General features: G+C 45.9%; 2 protein-coding genes across 2 annotated transcripts; one reads left to right on the top strand and one right to left on the bottom strand.

The window, feature by feature from the left end:
- Window positions 1-7,213: 7,213 nt before the first annotated feature.
- On the bottom strand, window positions 7,214-12,630 carry LOC109744323 (dihydrolipoyllysine-residue succinyltransferase component of 2-oxoglutarate dehydrogenase complex 1, mitochondrial). The gene is made up of 13 exons (XM_020303431.4): window positions 12,382-12,630; window positions 10,258-10,318; window positions 10,136-10,163; window positions 9,907-9,974; window positions 9,745-9,819; window positions 9,620-9,675; window positions 9,466-9,510; window positions 9,099-9,350; window positions 8,921-9,015; window positions 8,285-8,375; window positions 8,095-8,205; window positions 7,795-7,989; window positions 7,214-7,703 (listed from the first exon to the last, which is right to left on the bottom strand). Exons 1-13 carry the CDS (start codon window positions 12,427-12,429, stop codon window positions 7,512-7,514), a joined length of 1,317 nt encoding a protein of 438 aa, XP_020159020.1. The 5' UTR covers window positions 12,430-12,630; the 3' UTR covers window positions 7,214-7,511.
- Window positions 12,631-19,188: 6,558 nt separating this feature from the next.
- LOC109744326 (uncharacterized) lies at window positions 19,189-20,436 on the top strand. The gene has a single exon (XM_020303434.1). The coding sequence runs from the start codon at window positions 19,189-19,191 to the stop codon at window positions 20,434-20,436; it is 1,248 nt and encodes a 415-aa protein (XP_020159023.1).
- Window positions 20,437-21,976: the final 1,540 nt, after the last annotated feature.

The raw sequence follows: 21,976 nt of genomic DNA, 5'->3' as shown, positions 1-21,976 counted from the left end.
GGGCATATTTCCTTCAGTACTTGCCCCTGTTGCCAGGCTGTCCAGGCCAATTTGGAGTTTCATCGCGTCTACGAGTTCCTGTCTCGGCTCCGTAAGGAGTTTGAGCCCCGGCGTGCTCAGTTGTTTGCTCGTGGCCGTATTTCTCTCATGGAGGCGCTTTCAGAGATTCGTGCTGAGGAGACTCGCTTACGTGGTGCTGGTTTGCTGGAGGTTTCCTCTGTGCTCGCTACTCGGGCTTCTTCCACTCCACCTGCTGCACCGACCCATTCTCGCTCGAGTGCGCCGCCGCTCTTGCCCACTCCTTCTGGAGGCTCAGGTCGCCCCCGTCCACATTGTAACTACTGCAACAATGATGGTCACATTGAGTCCCAATGCTACACAAAGCGGAAACACCTGCGCAAGGCGCGATCATCATCCTCAGGGACTTCGTCATCTCCCTCGACAGCTCCAGCCATTGCTTTGACTGAGCAGGATATTCTGAGACTTAAGCGTCTGCTCGCGGCTTCAGGTTCTTCCTCGACGGGTACTGCTGGTTTTGTGACTGATGCTTCCCGCACTGAGCAACCGCCCTCTACACAGTCAGGTACATCCCCATGGGTTCTGGACTCTGGAGCTTCTTTTCATATGTCTTCTCATTCTTCCACTTTGTCCTCTCTTCGATCGCTGGATTCTCCTGTTCATGTCTTCACTACTGATGGTACTCCACTTTCTGTTGCTAGTAGAGGCAATCTTTCCACTCCTTCTTATTCTGTTCCTGATGTTGCTCATGTTCCTCGCCTTACCATGAATCTGTTTTCTGCTGGTCAACTTACTGATTCTGGTTGTCGTGTCATCCTTGACGTCGACTCTTGTTCTGTCCAGGACCGTCGCACGCACACTCTGGTTGGGGCTGGCCCTCGCCGCCGTGATTCTCAGGGTCTTTGGGAGTTGGACTGGCTTCGTGTTCCTTCCGCTGCCACCACCATCGCCAGTTCCTCCGCTTCTGTCGCCTCCGTTACTGGTTCCTTCAAGCAGTGGCATCATCGACTTGGTCATCTGTGTGGTTCTCGGTTGTCGTCTTTAGTTCGTCGAGGTCTTCTGGGGTCTGTCTCAGGAGATTTCTCTTTAGAATGTCAGGGTTGTCATCTTGGCAAGCAGATTCAGTTACCATATTCACATGGTGAGTCAGTGTCTAAGCGTCCTTTCGATTTAGTTCATTCTGATGTATGGGGTCCGGCTCTTTTCGCTTCGAAAGGTGGTCATAAATACTATATTATTTTCATAGATGATTTCTCTCGTTACACATGGCTTTATTTCATGACTTCTCGTAGTGAGGTGTTGTCTATTTATAAGCGTTTTGCTGCCATGGTTCATACTCAGTTCTCTTCACCCATTCGTGTTTTTGGTGCTGACTCCGCTGGCGAGTATATATCTAAGATGTTGCGTGGTGTTCTTGCTGAGCAAGGAACTCTCTCTCAATTCTCTTGTCCTGGTGCTCATGCTCAGAATGGTGTGGCTGAGCGAAAGCATCGACATCTTCTTGAGACGGCTCGTGCATTGATGATTGTTGCCTCTCTCCCGCCTCATTTTTGGGCTGAGGCCGTCTCCACCTCCACCTATCTTATCAATATACAGCCTTCCGCTGCTCTACAGGGTGGTGTTCCTTTCGAGCGTCTTTTTGATCGTTCTCCCGATTATTCGATGCTTCGCTTGTTTGGTTGTGTTTGCTATGTTCTTCTTGCCCCTCGCGAACGCACCAAACTGACCGCTCAGTCTGTTGAGTGTGTCTTCTTAGGCTACAGTGATGAGCATAAGGGCTATCGTTGTTGGGATCCTATCGGTCATCGGATGCGTATCCCTCGAGACGTGACTTTTGATGAGTCTCGTCCCTTCTATCCACGGCCATCTTCCTCGATTTTTTCAATGGAGGATATCTCTTTGCTCACTTTTCCTGACTCACCTCTCACCCCCGTCGCGACTGTGCCTATTCGTTCCACTCCATCTGCTTCTCCACCTCTAGTCGATTTGCAGCCACCCTCTTCTCCGGTCTCCCCGCCTAGCATGTCACCGGATTCTACACCTTCATCTCCGGTGACTTCTTCGTCGCCACCCCCCGATTCTCCCTTGGCGATTCCTCCTTCTATTGTACCCTCTTTTCCTCAGCATTACACTCGTCGTTCACGACCTGTGGATGCCTCATTGGATGAGTCGTCCTCTTCTTCTCAGCCTACCTATGGCTTGCGTTCTCGTCCTCGTCCGCCCGTTGATCGCTTTGGATTTCCCACCGTTGGTGCTGCTGTTCTTGAGCCGACTTCTTACCGTCAGGCTGTTGTTCATCCTGAATGGCAGTTTGCGATGGCAGAGGAGATTGCTGCTCTTGAACGCACTGGTACCTGGGATCTTGTTTCTCTTCCTCCCGGAGTCCGTCCCATCACTTGTAAGTGGGTCTACAAGGTTAAGACTCGCTCCGATGGTTCTCTTGAGCGTCACAAAGCTCGTCTTGTGGCTCGTGGTTTTCAGCAGGAGCATGGTCGTGATTATGACGAGACTTTTGCTCCTATGGCCCATATGACCACTATTTGTACACTTCTTGCCGTTGCCTCTGCACGCCACTGGTCTATATCTCAGCTTGATGTTAAGAATGCCTTTCTTAATGGTGAGCTGCGTGAGGAGGTGTACATGCAGCCACCACCTGGGTATTCTGTTCCTGATGGCATGGTATGTCGTCTTCGTCGCTCTCTCTATGGCCTTAAGCAAGCCCCTCGCGCCTGGTTTGAGCGTTTTGCCTCTGTGGTCACTACTTCTGGTTTTTCAGCAAGTGCTCATGATCCAGCATTGTTTATTCACCTTTCTCCTCGTGGTTGGACTCTTCTTATTCTCTATGTTGATGACATGATCATCACTGGGGATGACCCCGAGTATATTGCCTTTGTAAAGGCCCGTCTTAGTGAGCAGTTTCTTATGTCTGATCTTGGACCTCTTCGCTACTTTCTTGGGATTGAAGTCTCTTCTAACTCTGATGGCTTTTTTATATCCCAGGAAAAGTATATCCAGGATCTTCTTGCTCGTGCTGCTCTTACTGACGAGCGCATTGTTGAGACTCCCATGAAGCTCAATGTTCACCTCCGTGCTACTGATGGTGATCCTCTCCCTGACCCGACGCGTTATCGTCATCTCGTTGGCAGTCTTGTCTATCTAGCTGTCACTCGTCCGGACATCTCTTATCCGGTTCATATTCTGAGTCAGTTTGTCTCTGCTCCCACATCGGTTCACTATAGTCATCTCCTTCGTGTTCTCCGATATCTTCGGGGCACGATCTCTCACCGTCTATTCTTTTCTAGCTCCAGTTCTTTACAGCTTCAGGCCTATTCGGATGCTACATGGGCTAGTGATCCTTCTGATCGCCGTTCCCTTTCTGCTTACTGTGTTTTTCTTGGCGGTTCTCTCATTGCCTGGAAGACGAAGAAACATATTGCAGTTTCCCGTTCGAGTGCTGAGGCTGAGTTGCGAGCCATGGCTCTTTTGACGGCAGAGGTGACTTGGTTACGGTGGTTACTTCAGGATTTTGGTGTTTCTGTCACTACACCGACTCTGCTCTTGTCTGACAGTACAGGTGCTATTAGCATTGCGCGTGATCCTGTGAAGCATGAGCTCACCAAGCATATTGGTGTTGATGCTTTCTATGTGCGTGCTGGTGTGCAGGATCAGGTTATTGCTCTTCAGTATGTGCTTTCCGAGTTACAGTTGGCGGATTTCCTGACGAAGGCCCAGACTAGAGCACAACATGGCTTTTATCTCTCCAAACTCAGTGTTGTTCATCCACCATAAGTTTGAGGGGGGGTGTTAGAGTTATAATATAAGTCATGTACCCCTTTGTATTTATCCCGTTGTATAAGGGGTTTCCTGCATATGTTCCACACCTGTACATGTATATATATCGGCCTATGGCCTCATGGGAATATAAGTTGCTTATTCCTAACATGATCCTCCACGAGTATCAATCCCTAGCTCTCTGTTGACTTATGTTCCAAAGAAGCAAGCTTATGAGCCTTCTAGGAGGGGCCAGGTTTACCTCTACGTGTTGTTGGCCTAATGGTGCCTCCCTTGATCGTGGAAATAAATATCTTCTCCAAATCCTTCGTGTGTAAAGCTAGATAACACTGACGTACAACCACTAATTCAATTGTCTTGAAATATCCCATTGGTATTTGCTTTCTAGTAAGCAGTGCTAGGGAGAGACTGAGTCACTATTTAAATTTGCAGCTTGCTCATATGCACTAATATTCTTGTCTCAACTTAGACACCAAGGCGCCAAGCCATGCTATTAAATACTAATGGTAATGGCTGGGCTCATCTCAAATGTATGATGCATGCTTAGGAGATGGGCATAATCTCTCAAAACGGGAAAGAAAATAAAGAAAATGGTTCGTTGTACAGAACCATGGGAAGAGCTTGAGGGTCATTCATTGTAAACACTACATTATCATGGAAAAGTTGAAGAGAAGCGACAATGCATGTATACAATGGACACCTAGCATGAGAGAGAACCATTTCTTAACACTGCATGTTAAATATGTGACGCGAAGTTAATTAGAAGAGAACATGAAACTGGGAGTGATTGTGTCTCAAATACCGCTATGCATATGATCAAATGGCACGACAGAGTTGGAGAGTGATGCACTAGCTTGAGAGTACATATGGTATACAGACAATGTGAATCGGGTACGGTGCTACACGCCCTACCATACATGATCGCCCGGTGCACAAGCTATAGCTGCCTGATATACTGACCGGCCATGCATGAATGGCCCTAAACTATGAATGAATTTTATTCGAAAAAAAAACTATGAATGAATTTGTCGGGTGGAAACAAAGAGGGCTAGGGTGAGGCAATCATTTCTATTAACAAAGCGGAGGCTCGGTTTGTTTGAGCATTGTTCATCAGAACTGCCATTTACAGATTAGAAAATGGTTCGAGGAAGGATTATGGGATTGTAATTTTTTATAAGAGAAAGCAATTTCATTTTGCAAGGACAAGCAAATTACCATGCAATGTAGAACCAATCTGGATGTGTGATTCAAGGAAAATGTTTCGTATCAGTAACTCAGTGATGTGATTGTTAATGTGTCTAGATGATGTAACAACTGCAAACACTTCCATTTGACTTTTTCTACTGAAATTCATGGGCACTGATCCGGGAATGCTCTGATTTTGTGTCACAAGTTTACAACCACATGCTTGCAAACCTTTTCGATCTAAATACATCAACTGTTGCATGTCAGCTACCAGCAAAAGATCATATGTAATTCAGATTTTTTTATATAGATAATGACTGATGTTAAATTAATGATACGCTCACAACCAACAACACAACCCACCGCCACACATTAATGTAAACTAACGTCCACACAAAGAAACGACGAAAGATACGAGATGCTGAAAATCACTTAACTCCGAGCACACTAAGCACCGGCTTGAGCATCGATGCCCTCGTCGAACCCACGATCAGAGGATATTGTCAAGAAAGAGCCCGTCGCCGGAGGAAAGCCATGCTTCGTCGGCTTCCAAAAGGACAAAGTGTCAGATCCCAGATGGATCAGACATGGATTTGAGTAGAAACCACGAACAAAATTAGGGGGGGGGGGGGGGGGGGGGGGGGTGGGGGGTGTATGGATCAGGAAGAACAGGCAGGAATTTGAGTATATAGTGTATGTATAAGTGTATATTGATGTAAAGCCAATAATTGGCAGAATATTTTATCGATACAAATCCATCTGCTCCTTATATAGCCCGAGGGTTACAGAGAGTGACTTGAAAACAGGAGTAATAATATGGGTCTAAATGTATAAACGTTGACAGCTATTGGGTTCCTTCTCCAATAGCAATGTTGCTCCTCTATCTAGTAGACCGTCGTGACGCCATCCGTCTCCGCTTCCGGAGAAGGCCCCCTCCCCTAGGACACCGAATCGTTGGCAAGCAGAGGTGCTCACCTGAGCATGCATAGATAGTTCACTTGTGTACAGAACAAGACTAGGGCTTTGTTTGATCTTAGCCATAATACCTGTAACCATCTCAAATCAATACAAAACTCATCTGCCAGTGGAGCAAGAGAACATTAGCCTTACTGGCTCAGTTATCTTCTAATATCTCATTGATAATTTGCTTCTAATATGCAAGTTGTGCGAGACTCTGAGCCCTAACATGTGTTCTTATCTCAGCTGGATGCCATGCCAAGACATGGTATTAAATACGCAGGGAACTACTGGACTCATCTCACATGCATGATGCATGCCTTGGAGATGTGAGCTTGAGGGTCGTTCGTCCTAGGTAATCATGAGAAAGAGCTTGAGGGTCGTTCGTCCTAGGTAATCATGAGAAAGAGCTTGAGGGTCGTTCGTCATATACAAAATCATGGAAAAACCGAGTGACTCAGATTTTTCAATTGTAACTTTGTTTCAGTGCCGCTTAACAAAATTCAGCTAGAATGCAAAAAGTATGACCTAAGAAACTTCAGAACAAAATCCCCAACAGTCAATTATACCAGGCTAGAAATTTCAAAACTTCAAAGGTGATAAATAATCTGAAGATTGTCGAGATCGAGCACCAGATAGCAATCAGATGATGGAGTAGAAATGACGCTACAAAGTTGGGAGGGTGGCCACTTGCCATTGTAAAGCAAGAATATGCTTACAGACTTACGCTTTAAAAGGAAAAACAAAATGAGTTTCACTGAGCTCTGTTCTACTCCCTCCGTTCCTAAATATAAGTCTTTGTAGATATTCTACTATGGACATAAGAAGCAGAAAAATCAACCACAAACGGTTGTAGGCTGGAGAAACTAATGCATGGTCAAGAAGAAACGTCCGTGGATCTTCGACCATGTCCTTGATGCGGCGCAGAAACAGAAACGGTTGTAGGTACATCAAAGAATCTTGCAAGAATGTTGCCATCCACAACCACAGGGTGTTGGACGTTGGAATGCATTTCAAGAATCACTGACCGCATTATGCACAGATTTCGTTTCACTTGCAGAGTCCTAGAGTGTTTGTCGTGCAGAATCATGGGAAAACTTCACTGGAACCTTGTGTCACTAGAACTAGAATGCGGAAAGGATGACCTGAGAAACTTCAAAAGCTCATATAATTTGCTTGAATTCTACTGGATATTTAGACACGGCAATTGCACCATACTAGAAATTTTGAAATTGCAAATGTGGAAAATACACTGGAAACGTCAATACCAACCAGGCGTCACATGTTATAATTATTATCACGTTAAATGGCACAACAAAGTTGAAGAGGGTGTCCATTTGCTATTGTAAATCATAATATGTTTAGGGAACTACTACATCCCAGCAAGTATCACCTCAGAAAAGGGAAACGAATTTCGTTGATGTTTCTTCTACAATTCAGAGGCCAGCAACCGAATTCTCAATTGTTGGAGAAGCGACTACGGCATGAGTCAAAATTTTGTGTACAATTATTCTGAAATCGATGAGAAGCAATCTTTACCCCAGAAGTAACAAATGGAACTATATGTCAAGGAGCAACCTCCGTGGATCTTCAACCACGTCCTTGATGCGGCGCAGAAACAGAACAGCTTCTCTGCCATCTATCAGCCTATGGTCATATGTCAGTGCAAGGTACATCATTGGCCTCGCAAGGATGGAGCCATCCACAACCACAGGGCGTTGGACAATAGAATGCATTCCAAGAATTGCTGACTGCATTAGGCAAGGAATTAAGGGTTGAGTTAGGAGGTGAATTGTAGAATTTTAACAAAGAGACATAGAAGGCAGCAAACAAAACGAGAACCTGTGGAGGGTTGATGATAGGTGTGCTGATGAGACTTCCATAGACACCGCCGTTTGAGATCGTAAAGGTTCCCCCTGCCATCTCATCAATTGACAATGCCCCCTCAGTTGCCTTCTTTGCAAGGCTGTTTATCCCCTTCTCAATGTCAGCAAAGTTCATTCCTTCTGTATCACGGATAACAGGCACCACAAGACCCTAAAGCAAAATGACATTCATATCACATTATGACAGCAGGATGCATGGTAAAAACAACGCTGGTCGATCGGTAATTCAACCTAGAGAAGAAAAAGGTGCCAGTACCTTGGAAGTGCCAACAGCAACACTAACGTCAATGTAGTCTCTGTAGATGATGTCATCACCATCAATAACAGCATTGACAATTGGCTGATTTTGAAGCGCAGAAACAGCAGCCTTCAAAAAACAAGTGGATTTAGGACGACCCAGGAAATTACCAAACAATCGCTTAAGCTGCTCATCAGATTGCTACTACCTTAACAAAGCAGGACATCAGACCCAATTTGACACCATGCTTCTTAACAAACTCATCTTTGTAGTCAGTCCGCAGCTTCATCAAATTGGTCCTAATGCAATGAAGAAACAGTTGTAATAAAAATGGAACAACTTATTCAGGGACATATCAGCAGCGTATAATAAAATAAAGACATACCAAGAAAGCATTACTCCCTCCGTTCTAAAATAGATGACTCAACTTTATACTAAAGCTAGTACAAAGTCGAGTCATCTATTTTGGAACGGAGGGAGTAGAAGATAAGCACAAAGATGTAAACTCAATAGGACAACTATTATGGAACATAAATAATTTTTTCATACTCTTCCGACTAATTATTTTGGAGCATAACATGTTTGAAGCATACTTACACACTATTTATACTTGATACAGTTTAATGGTGCTTCGTTTACACTTCACAGACTCATCATGTCAACCCAAGGACATAATGGAGAGGGACATTGTTTTTGGAATAATTTTAGTGGAGAAATTTGGGCAAGTTTGGTGTAACTTAGGCTCACGCAGGTGCCAAAAGCCAGTGATGCATTCATGGGTACACCAACCACACTGACACTACAAAGGTACAGATATTAGAAAACAAACAACTGATGCACTTACATGTCAACTTCGTTGAATGTAGTCAGTAGTGCAAAAGTGTTCTGAGAATCCTTCAAACGATTTGCTATACGCTTCCTGAGCCTTGGCATTGACACCTGCACTTATCACAGTCCAAAAATGATGTATCCATAGCATGTCTGATCAACCATATATAACCAAATGCAATGAATGACCTTACCCGTCTCTCTCTTTCCTTTGGAGGGAGCTGAGGTTCTGAGGGGGAGGCTAGTTTTGACGCCTGTGGTTTGACAGATTCTACTTTTGGTGATTTTGCCTCGACCTTAGGTTTCTCTGCAGGAGGTGGTGGAGGGGTCTCCTTCTGGGAGGTCTCTTCAGATGGTGCAACATGGGCCTCACTTGGAGCAGCAGACTTAGATATCACGGCAACTTTGGTACCTGGAGTAACAGTGTCACCTTCACTGGCAATGAACTGCAAAGCACTGATGTGATCAGGAGAGTAACCATACTGCTAAATACACAATTGAGGTAACTTGTAGGGCGTGCAAAGCAAATTTGAAATCACAAAATGCATGGATGGCAGTCACCTTTTCAATTACCCCAGCTTCTGGACTGGAAACATCTATTGTAACCTGAAAATAGAATGGAGCACTTCCATTTTAAGGATCGTTCTATCACCAAGAACAGCAGAACAAACTAAAAACAGGTATTAGAATGGGAATGAATGAGCCAAAGCATCACCTTATCAGTTTCAATCTGAGCTATCGCCTCATCAGCTTCAACTCTATCACCAGGTTCTGCAGCAAATAACATGTCAGGGGCATAAACGTTGATAACTTGAATCACAGAGAGAGGCAGGTGCATACTCTTTAAGAAATTGGCAAGGGTTCCATCAGTTACAGATTCACCCATGAAGGGCACAACAGCTTCAACCAAGTCACCTTAAAACAAAGACAAGAGATGATAAAGAATTTGTCAGGCAACAATTCACAATTATTAATATCCTCTACAGGGCTGATATACCTTACCATTCTCTGAAGCAAATGATCTACTCCAAATTTGGTAAGGAGAAGCATTTCGAAGGAAATAGCGTTCACTACAACAAATCATTAAAGGTCATGCTTTATTCAATGGGAACAGTGGGCTTTATAACAGTGTAATAAGTGGTAACAACCACCAACTAAATACAATAAAGTTTTATGAGTAAATAAATTATATAGTACAAAGACAAAATGAAGCGCAAAGGTTACTCCCTACCATGTTGGCTTTGGAAGTCTCGGAACACCTGCAATGAAGATTGCAGGAAAGCATTAGTTCCTAAGGAAACTAACAGTAAGTCAGTAACCAACTTCGAACGTAACATCTGTAGAGCTACTAACCTTCAAGTAACTGAGTGCTGAAATGTCTGGCATGTCTAGAACTCTGGAGCAAACTTAATACCTGCAAGCGCACTAGAACCATTAGAACAATCTACCAACTTAAAGCATACAAAAGTAAATGAACAAAGGGAAACTATATAACTCTGTAGAAACAAATGAATGAGAAAGAAATTAGTTGTTGACACTAAGCAGTGCCATTTACTCATTTTTCTACTGGCTGTGCCACAGACAATGTGGTCTGGTCGTGCATGTCAGCAACAGAACAGTGGCAAAAACAAAATTTCGCAACAGAAAAGAAAAACAGAGGTTGTGTGATGTACTATTATGTTATCACTAGTATGTGAAGAACTCGGTCGTCCAAAAATAGAGTAACCAATGAAAAAAAATATAGAAACATGACCGTGTGGCACAGTTGGATTACCTTAGGGACCCACTTAATGTGTTAAAGGGAACTACACGTGCATTTTGAAAGTAAATGGATGTAGATGGACCCATTGCAAGTTCAAGGACCATAAGTCCACTTCATTCTTACTGCATCTTACAGTTGATTCAACCATCAACTGATGGCAAAATCCAACTAAAATAGTTAACAGATCAAAGAACATGCGTACAACAGAACACATCTGCATTTATGTACTCAGCTTAAGTGTGAAACTCTGAGCTCTAGTCTGCTCAGCCAGGTCTCAGAACTCCCAGGCTACAAGATTAAGTTTCATTAATGATGAATCGGCTCATCTAGTTGAGCCATAGTATGCAAGCTCACCGACACACATTCTCACAGCACCCCAAATTCCTAAACCATATCAATAACTCACATTCACTTTGCAGCATACAGGTTTCGTTCGATATCTAGAAATTATCATAGCCTGACTCTGCCGAATAAGGACAAAATCAATTGTGGAAGCAAGCAATAATTCGGTATGTACTCTGATCGTCACAGGTTATTCCTTCAACGAGGCTTAACAATCCTCTACAGATCAAACCAAGATTAACTTTGTCCAAAAAAAAATTCAAGATTATCTGACACAAAAACGACAAAATCTCTACAACCCCTATTCTGCACAGAAGACATAGAAGAGACAGAAAATCGCCTCTACAGCAACCAAATCCTAGTGGTTAAACCATCAAACGATGGCAAAATAAAACTTAACTAGTCTGATCTGAGCCCTGAGCTCTATTGTGCTCACCCAGGTCATATCCTGCAAGAACTCCTACACATATCCTCCACAACCAGTTTAGTTGACCCACTCAACTTTTTAAGGGACCTAAGCGTACATTTAAAAGTGAATGGATGTAGATGGACCTGATGCAAGTTCAAGGATCATAAGTGCACCTTATTCTTATTGCATCACATAGTTGAGTAAATCATCAAACAATGGCAAAATCAAACTAAACCGGTGAACAGATCACAGAAATGGTTACAAAAAAAACCCATCTACATTTGACAGGTTAGTTTGTGCAGAGCGCTAGTCTACTCAACCAGGTCAGGTCAATGAACTGCAAGGCTACATTACTTAGTTTCAGACATGACGAGTTCCCTCACCTAGTTGAACTACAGGTGATCAAGTTGTCCTACACGCATCCCTGAAACACCTCGAATTTCTCAACCATACCAACAACTCGCATTCACTTTGCAGCATAATACATGTCTCGGTCGATATCTAGAAACCATCAACCTGAACTGTGCCGAAAAAGGCCAAGTCCAAGCGTGGAAGCAAGCAACAATCTGGTAGTACGATCTCCGATCGCCGCAGGGGTATTCCTTCATCACGGTTCAACAATCCTCTACGGATCAAAACAAAATCAAGACTATCTGACGCGAAAAAAGGGTAAAACCTGTACGCCCCTACACGACGTCAAAATCAGACACGCCCACGCGTGCCACACTCGCCGTAAAACGATCCGAAGAAAATCAATTCTGCGCAGGCGACGTAGAAGATACAGAAATCCTGTTCGCACAAAAAATACGAGGAAAGCGACGGTAAATCGCCCCCATGGCAACCAAGCCCGTCCGCGGAAACCGCCCGGCGGATGATCCCCAATCCGGCCGAATCACCGCATCAGATCACCCGGAACATAGATACATGTATGAGAGGAAAAGGAGAAGAGGGAGGGAGGGGTTACGGCGGCGGGGCGGCGGAGGAGGAGGCGGGACGCCAGACGGGACGCCATTCGCCGGGGATGGGGGAGGGGGAGGGGTCGTCGATCTGCGAGGGCAACAAGGTGGGGGAGGAAGGGAATGCGGCCTCTCCTAGGATGGATGGGATTCTATTCTGTTTCGCCCCTTCGCTTTTGTAAATGGTCTTGGTACAGGAAGCAAAAAGATATTGTTGTTAACCTAAAACTAACTCGGGGCAATTTGTCGCCGCGTCCAGGAGTGGATGCACGCCTCTGCCTAAAGTAACCCCTTCTTCCTGTACCCATTGTTAACCTAAAACTAACTCGGTACAGGACGCGGCTTTTTCTCTAGGTGCATATGCACCCATTGTCAAAAACACACATTTTGAAAGTTGAAAAATTCGGAACAAAAATCCCGCGTGTATATCCGGACAATTTTATGTCCGTTCACAAGGTTTCGGTGAAAAACGACGTTTTTTGTGGCTTGTGTAAAAAAGATAAAGAAATGCCTCGTGAATAGTTAGAATGAAGCATCGGAAATTGTCTTTTTTACGCAAGCCATAAAAAACGTCGTTTTTCACCGAAACCTTGTGAACGGACATAAAATGTCCGGATATACACGCGGGATTTTTGTTCCGAATTTTTCAACTTTTCGTAATGTGTATTCCAACAATGGGTGCATATGCACGTAGGAGCAAAAGGGAATATCCGGATTCATCGCCAAAATTGTCATGTTCGATTGAAGAAATTGCCATTTTCTTTGCAATGTAATTTCCATGGAAAACGTTTGTACTGTCATCCTCTTCCAGCGAACGTTCACTGAATAACATTACCCGTATATTTTGCGGGACAAATTTCCGATGTATTCATCATCCATCACGACAGTACAAGGAACACTGAAGTTAACAAAAATTACATTCATGTCCGTAGATCACCTAACGACGACTACAAACATTGGAGCGAGCCGAAGGTGCGTTGCCTCATCCCCCTCTCCCTCCGGTCGAGCAAAACTTGTTTTAATAGACAGTCAGGAAGTTATCATGCGAAGGCCTCACATGGTCATCGCACCAAAACAGCAACCGACGAAGGATTCCATAGAGATCCAGCAAAGACCAAAATCGACCAAATCCCACGAGATCCACGAAATGCACACCTCCACATGCCCTCCGACGACGATAGACGCATCACTGAGACGGGATCTAGGTGGGGAGGAACATATTCCATCTTCATAGAACCGCCACCACCTCGCCTTCTTGAGGATGACACAAACATAGTAAAAAAGAAAAACAGAGCATGAACCCTCCCGGGGGCAAGGACCAAGATCCACCGCACCTTCATGGCCCTAAAGACAGCCCGGCGGCAATGTCGATGGGAGGGAGGGAAACCTAATCACCTCGGCAGGAGCAGGGACAAGACCTTCCATCTTGACATTGTATGTATGCACAGAGTTGATACTGCACTTATGCACAGTGCTTCCATCTTGACCGCTTGTTGTTGATCGGAGCCTCACAAAGACCAAGTCAGGCTACTGTAGCCGTGACTTTGCTTGGTGAAGGACCCACTGGGCTGGGTGCGTCAATTTATTTCCCCAAATCCAAGAAGTATACTTTTTTTTACGTAACTAGGTAATTGCCCGCGCGTTGTAATAATAGGAGTATAAATATTCTAATAGGTTAGCCCATGACTATATGCCTATTATTACATTTCATATCATTTCACAACCTACTTGTTTTCTTAGTTAGACGGATAAACACGTTTATACTCAATGCTTGCTATTGCAATCATACCTTTTACCGTATAGTACTTCCAAGACGTAAGATCGATATGTGCACGGAGTCTAAAATCTTAGCAAACTTTTGTATGTAATCGCCAAGATTTACCTAATATCTTATTTGTAAGCATTTTTTATAAGAATTTATTGACTTACCAAAGAAAATATTTGTATTTTGGTAAGTTAATAAAATGTGGGATAATTGATTATATTTTCAGGGAAATTGATGGGAGAAAATTCAGAGATGGGAGAAAAATATCAAAGAGAAGGAAGGGGGGGGGGGGGGGGGGGGGACATATATAAGGTTAGACGAAGGAGAGGTGAAATGACACCTTATATTCTTTTTAAGTAATAATAAGTAGAGATAATGGCCAGCATAGCACAACGTATGTCAGTTGGTAGCGGTATGGAGTTTGTCCGCCGGCAGGAACTTGTTGCGGGTCGACGATTTCCGATAATTGTTCAACGTCTGGCGGCTGCCAATCTAGACGGGCCAACAAGAAACAATTCATGGTCGTCCTTGGGAAACTTCCTTGTTTCCTTCCACTGTAACTTCTCTTTCCTCTCCCTTGCACGACGGCTCTCTGCCATGAGGAGCATGCACCGTACGAGTACGACCATGACCTCACGAGTTTAACCCAACACGTATTTTCAGTCGCAAGAAACAACAACAACACATATTTCGTCTCTTATGGGGATTTCAGGTCATCTAGTAATCAGGACATGCATGTTTCATCAATATCCTAGATTCCTAAGAGTAAATTTCATTTTGTACTCCTAATTCATGTTTGTGTCATGACCTCTGATGAGTAAATAGGCAGTTTTTCGATTAAATTAATTCATGAATGAATCATGAGCATGACATGGACAGCATTGATAACACACTGATTACGATCTAACAGAGCATGTACTACGCACATAGTAGAAACATCTACTGCTAGTATTGCTACAACAGAAAGAAACACGAGAGGAATAAACGATGTATACCCTCCAATCGGCCACGCGTCGGCGGTGGCGGTGGCAGCAGCCGCGGCATCCTCAGCGGCCTTCTTGTCGGCCTCGGCCTTCTCAGCGGCGGCACGGTCGGCGTCGGTCGACATGGTGATGACGAAGGTGATGCGGACGTAGATGAACAGAAGCGAGCAGTCGCGTAGTCGCTACCCAAAAACCTAATCGCCCCTCTCCCGTACAGGATCCGGAGAGGCGGTGTACGCGGTGAATGGGATGGAGTCGCCGGCGGCAGCAGAGGAACAACGTGGGCGTGGAGGCGGAGATGGAGATGCGTTCTGTTTTCGCGGCGGCTAGGGTTGGCAGCGCCCGCGCGTGGAGAGACGTGGGCTGAACCCACGTCCAAGTCGATAGCCCATGATCCGACGTCTCAGATCGTGGCCCTACCCTGACCGGCAAAAAGAAGCGCATAGGAGTGAGCTCGGCTCGGCTCAATCCCGCGGCGCGGCCGCGGCGCCGGCGGTGCGGCAAGCGGAGGAGGAGTGCGCGAGGGCTTCTTTTCTTCTCAAGCTCCAATAGCATGAGGGAGAGAATCCCTTATAAACCACTCCAACTCTCCTTCCACTTCGGGGGTGGGACTAAACTTCCCACCACGTTGTCATGCCACCTACATGGGCCCTTAGAGATTAAATCTGAAATTGTCATATGGGCTCTAGGCCCATCTCATATTTCAACAACCTCATTAGTAGATTTTGGACCTTGATTGGTGTCGAACGTCAGGTGTGACCACATGACAACTCCGAACGTTTTTTATGACAAGTTAAATGACGTGAGAATGGCAACTTTATTTGCCAACCATGGCAACTTTCGTGATTCGGTTTATTTTTGACAGGAACTTGTCGTCTGCCACTAGAATTTATCATCCTTGTGTGAGTGGAATTGCCATCGAAAAACTTCAGGGCCGGAGTGCCACGCATCTGACGTGGGGCACTTGATCACAGGCACCAAACAGTTTCACCCGAAGTCACCGAAATATCTGAAGTTCAAACCTTTTGTATATAACAGTTTGATCGAGTATTTTCAGTCATTCTCACTGAGATGTGCTAAAAGTGAGTAAGAGCATCTCTAGCAGACCCCTAAAATCACAAACTGCAAAACTGGGATACGGTTTGGAAAAAGTGCATTTTAAGGGTTCGTTTTAACTGCGGCCGAACAGATACTGTAAAACAAACTGTAAAACTGGAACAAAGAGCTCCTTCCTCCAGTCCGGCCGCTGCCGCCCCTTCCCCCAGCCGGCCGCGCCGGCCACGTCGGTCGCGTCCAACCCCGTCGGTCGCGCCCCATCGCCCGCAGGCCATGCCGCGTCGCCCGTCAGCCGCGCCTCGTGGCCCGTCAGCCGCGCCCCGCCCCTGTCGGCCGCGCCCCATCACCGCGCCGGCCACGCCCCGCCGCCTCCGACGTCCGTGCCTTGCTCTATTGCCAGCCGAGTCGTGCCCCTTTGCCTGCCGCGCCGGGAGGATTCCGGCGGTCAGGCTGAGGTCATGGGAGGCCACGGCTATGCCGAGCTCGTCCAATTCGAACCGGCGGCGATCGATTGCGGCGCCTAGCGGCCTTTTCCGGTGAGCGGTGATGAATTCCGGCGAGTTTAGGGCGGATTCCGGCAAACTCCGCGGCGGCGTGTTTGCTCCAACGAGGTTTGACCGGTATACGGGGCCCCCTAGATTCCGCCTTCCAACCTCCAAAGATAAGGGTTTCGTGTGTGCATTTGTGGTGGCCCTTAAAAAATTTACGGGTTGGACCACTTTTATAGTTTCTGTTCTGGACACTTTTTTCACCCAAAACTGTAAAACGCAAAAAAATTACGGGTTTGACCACTTATGCGGGGTCTGCTAGAGATGCTCTAACAACCTGATTTTTGTTGAAGGCTATATATGCCCCCACTCACTTCACCAGTACCTCTCGAAGCAGACACATTACACATCCATATTTCTGAGAGAGAACTCCCACTCCTTATGCTGATTTCAAAGGGATTCCACTCCAACCATCAATCCTTTGATTTCTAGTCACCTGCTTTCCACCCCCAAAAAATTTGTGAGAGAGTGTCGGGTGTTGAGGACATTATATTTTGAAGTACAAGAGCAAGGAGTTCATCATCAACAAACACCATTTATTACCATTTGGAGGGTGGTGCCTCCTAGATTGGCTAGGTGTGCTTGGGAGTCTCCAAATCGTGGGAGAAACCAAGATGTTTGTGAGGGAAAGGAGATCGCCTATGTCGTGAAGATCTACTCGAGTGAGGCCAGCCCTATGTGGGCGTAACCTATGGAGGGCAAGATTGCTTCTTTGTGGACCCTTCATGGGTGCGAGCCCTCCGTGGAATCTCGCTACTGTGATCTTTTGAGATCGAAGCCTCCATCAACGTGGACGTACAATAGGAACACCTATCGGAACCATGGATCAAAAATCTTCCGTGTCACCGTTGCGTTTGTGATTCTCTAAACCCATCTCTTTACATTATTATGAATTGCAATGTCTTTGCTTTTTGCTGTCTATGCTCTAGACTTGCATGTGTCAGATGTTATTTAACTTGCTAGAAATTGCTAAAATCTGCCAAGAACTAAAATTGGGAAAAGAGTCCATTAATTTTGGCAAGTAGTTTAATCAACCCTCGCTAGACATACTTTCGCTCCTACAGGATCCACCAAAAGACAACCATTGACTGGATCATGCGAGATCGGCCGAAGACACACCTCCACACGCTCTTCGACGAGGCTATTCACACCACCAGGACAGGGACTAGGCGAGGAGAACCTTATACCATCTTTAGGGAGGCGTCAGCCACCTCGTCTCCCTTAGCATGATACAAACCCTAAACGGACACAAAGGACGTCTAAAATAAAGTAGGAGCCCTCCCGTCGACAAGGGCCGAGATCTATTGCGCCTCCATGGCGTAGGCCATAGGAGACAAGCTAGACCTGCGGCGCCGCCGGCAGGAGGCGAGAAACCATAGCCGCCCTCAGACTCACAAGAGCACAGCCGAACGGGTATGAGGCTAATAGCACTAAGGCTTGCCCCCTCCCCCTTGATTATGCCCTCACCGATGTTTCCATGCTAGAGGCAGAGAAGATGAGGATGGCATTTCCCAGCAAAGTGACATGGAGTATCGACGATATAAAGGGTTCATTTGAAGGACAACGGCCGACTGCGTGGACGTACGTCTCCTCATGCCACATGAGACCTAGGGCGGCATCAGACAACGACAGGAGAAGGGGTCGAGATGGGGTCAAAAGCGAAGGCGGAGAGGAACAACAACGAGAGCGACGCCACCGCCGGCACCGACGGAGACAAATCTTGGCACTAGGGTTGTTTTTTTTTGTTTTATGAGGAGTTTTTTGGTCCTGTTTTATATTTATTCCTCGATTCTTTTTATTTAAGTTTTGTTTTTAATTTTCTGCATTCCTTTTACTATTTTTTTCTTTTTTCTTTTCTATATTTGTATATTTATTAATTTATTCGTTTTTAATTTTTTACTTCTTCCTTTATATTTATTTTGTATGGGAAAATAAAGTACACAATTTTTCTAGAGCCACATGAACAATTTTTTAGACAAGTGAACATTTTTTTAATAAAAATACAGGAGCATCTTTACAAAAGTGCATGAATATTTTTAACAGAATGAATATTCTCTTAAAGTATACTTATTACTCCTAATTTTTAATGGTGTGAACATTTTTTTAGGCAAGTGAACATTTTATTTAACTAGATATTTTTATGTGCTGGCTGGTACAGCGACAGATGTGCTTATTAGGCTGGCCCAACATGTGTCCGGCGCACCCCTTGATTTAAGGCAGAAACCCTAATTATCTGGTACAGCGACATATCTTCATGATGTTCCTTAAGATTTTTTCTTAAAGTATATACGTGCTGGCTGGTACAGCGGCACCCTTGATTTAAGGCAGAAACCCTAAGTTGATGTAAAAGAAAGGCAGAAACCCTAATTATCTGGTACATGTACAGCGACAGATGTTCATGATATGATACGGTAGTACCTGTACGGGCCGAAACCCTAATATAATCTCATATCAAGCTGCGTAATGACGGCGTCGACGAAACGTCCACGCCAGCGCGCATGGCCGGGCCTAGCGCCAGACGTCCTGCGCGACGTCCGCTCCCGGCTCCCGTCCCTCGCCGACCGCGTCCGCCTCCGCGCCATCTGCCGCCCATGGCGCACGGGCGTCAAGCTCCAGCCGTGCCGGGCCCCTCCGCATCTCCCCTGGCTCGCCCTCCCGGACGGCACCGCCTTGGACTTCGCCCACAACAGCGCGTACCGTCTGCGTATCCCAAACGACGACGGCCCCTGCTACAGCGCCGGCGAGAGCATGTTCTTCCACCACGGCAACGACGGGCGGTGCTCCGTGGTCAACGGGTTCTCCGGCGCCGCGACGCCTCTCCCCGAGCTGGCCGAACTCCTACGGTCTCACATGGTAAATCCATGCGACGAGAAAAAGTTCGAGTCCAAGCGGTCTGAGAATATGAGGATCAAGAAGGTGGCGATGTCATCCGTGGCAGCCTCGCCGAACCATCAACGCCTCGTGGCCGTTCTAGCCAGTAACTGCTCCAAATCCAGAGTCTTTATCTCCACGTGCCGACCGGCCGGCGAGATCAACTCGTGCATTGTGACGCAGGAGACATCCACCATCCTCGACGTCGCCTTCTTCCAAGGGAAGATGTACGCGCAGGTCAAGATATTCCAGGAGCTCCTCGCCGTCGAACTCAGCGACGGCTGGCTCGACAAGCCGCCGACGCCGCCCGGCGTCCAACCTCAAGTGAAAGCGTTCACATCATGGATATGGCCCCCTGACCTCCAACCGGACATGTATCTGAAACAATTCTCCCACGACAATAGCCCGAACGAGCAAGTACAGCAATATCTAGTGGAATCCAACAGCAAGCTGCTGCTGGTGAGGAGATATTTCCGGGCCCCACCCCCGCAAATTGGCCGCAAACAACATTTAAGTTGCCGGTTCGAGGTGCTCGAGGCGGACCTCACGGACGGTCCCGGCCTTGGCCTGTGGAAGAAGGCCCGCAGCCTCGACGGCTGGGCGCTCTTTGTGGGCGCCACGTGCTCCAAGTCTTTCCGTGCTAGTGATGTTGATGGAGCTCGAGGAGATTGTGTCTACTTCCTGCTCGATCATGGCAATCCCCTTGGCCACGCCGGCGTGTACAGCGTGGTGCACAGGACGATCGTGCCGTTCATGCCACCGTCGCGGAGGGTAAAGCCAAAGAGATGGTCATGGGATAACCTGAGGTTTCCGGCATGGTTTTTCCCGGTTGAAGTTTAGTTCTATTCCGTATTTAGCAGTAACCGTAACTAGCGTCACATGCTGGTAATTTTGAGAAAACTAGATGATTCCCCACGCGTTGCTGCGTGATTTTTTTCATGAATTTTGTGGGAAAGATTAGCATCCAAACTGACGTGCCATAAACTACTGAATTGCACATTCTGCATCATAGTGTGGAGGTTTGTAGAAAATGTCCGGATGATATCAACAGAGTTGATGTGGATAATTGTAGTCTCACATGGTGATATATCCTTTTGTGTCCCTCAAAACACCTAGAAGATGAGAATGTTTCCTAGTTACAATAGGTGGCGATTGTTAAGGGGTTGCGGAAATGGCCCTGGCATGAATTATATGTATACTATCAATTCAACATGTAGATCATGATTTATCATATACATTTGCATTAATCGTAGGTATTTATTTTTTGGAAAAAGGGTAACCCCGATCTCTGCATCATCATGATACATGAATCATCAAAATGGTGCGATGGCACCCGGGAGCCCCGGCACCCTCTTATCTGGCGCGTCCGTCTTTTTTAAGGTTCATGCAGTGGCGCAGGAGCAGCAAGCCATTAGCGGTGGCAGGTTTAATTAAGCAGATAATTCAGAGTATTCGACAGGATCAGTCATAGGCTGTGTGACACAGAGTAGGCTTTTGCAGGAGAGGTCAAACAATGCACCGTGGTAGGCCTGGCCGGATACCCCAGTGGACCATAGTTGAAAGAACATGTCATGGCTTTTGCATGCGGCGACCGAGGGACATCGAGAGCAACTAGTTGGCGAGCGCTCCTTCGGAGCGTTATGAACGAACGGTTCGCGAGCGCTCCGCGCGTGACACTTGTCGCGCGCAGGGCGTTCCCGCGAGGGAAAACTAGTCAACGCTCCGTTGCAGTTATTGCGCATTGTCGCTTGCCTAAATACTTGTGATATACGCTGGTGAAATACAGTCGCTGGCACAGATCCACATGTGTTTGAATGGTGTTGATTTAGGGAGCATCTGAGCCTGGTTGCAAAATCGAATATTCGTTCTTATCCCCCTTTGTTTGTACCATCCCTAGTCATTTAATTATGTATTGTAAGCAATTAAACAGATAAGAAAAATAGAGGGGAAACATATGAACCTGATGGCAAAAACGAACATGAAAAAGGTAGTACATGTGAAGAAGTTCTCCGGATGCCCTCGTCTTTACATATCACATAAACAAATGCACTAAAAGTTGACAAATCCCTCATTTAAAAAAAAGTGGACAAATTGGATATAGCAAAGGTTGCACTAAATAGGATGTAGTTTAAAAATAAGATTAATGAGAAATGCTAAGGCATAGTTGCCCTATTCGTTCATTCGAAAAATACTTGCCATCAGGATTCAGTTCGGGAGTTGCGAAGAACATAAGAGCAGATGTGACATTAATTTCTTCTCAAATTCAGATTAAGGATCCTGTGGTGGATGCATACCAGTAACAAGACGCTCGCGCATACGAGAAGAGTAACAACCAGACACAGAGATTATGCAAAAGGAAACCGTCTCAATAATATCGTCT

Source organism: Aegilops tauschii, chromosome 4 (genome assembly GCF_002575655.3).
Source record: "Aegilops tauschii subsp. strangulata cultivar AL8/78 chromosome 4, Aet v6.0, whole genome shotgun sequence".
NCBI lineage: Eukaryota > Viridiplantae > Streptophyta > Magnoliopsida > Poales > Poaceae > Aegilops > Aegilops tauschii.
Note: the sequence above shows the minus strand (reverse complement) of the source record. Positions and strands in the feature narration are given on the sequence as shown.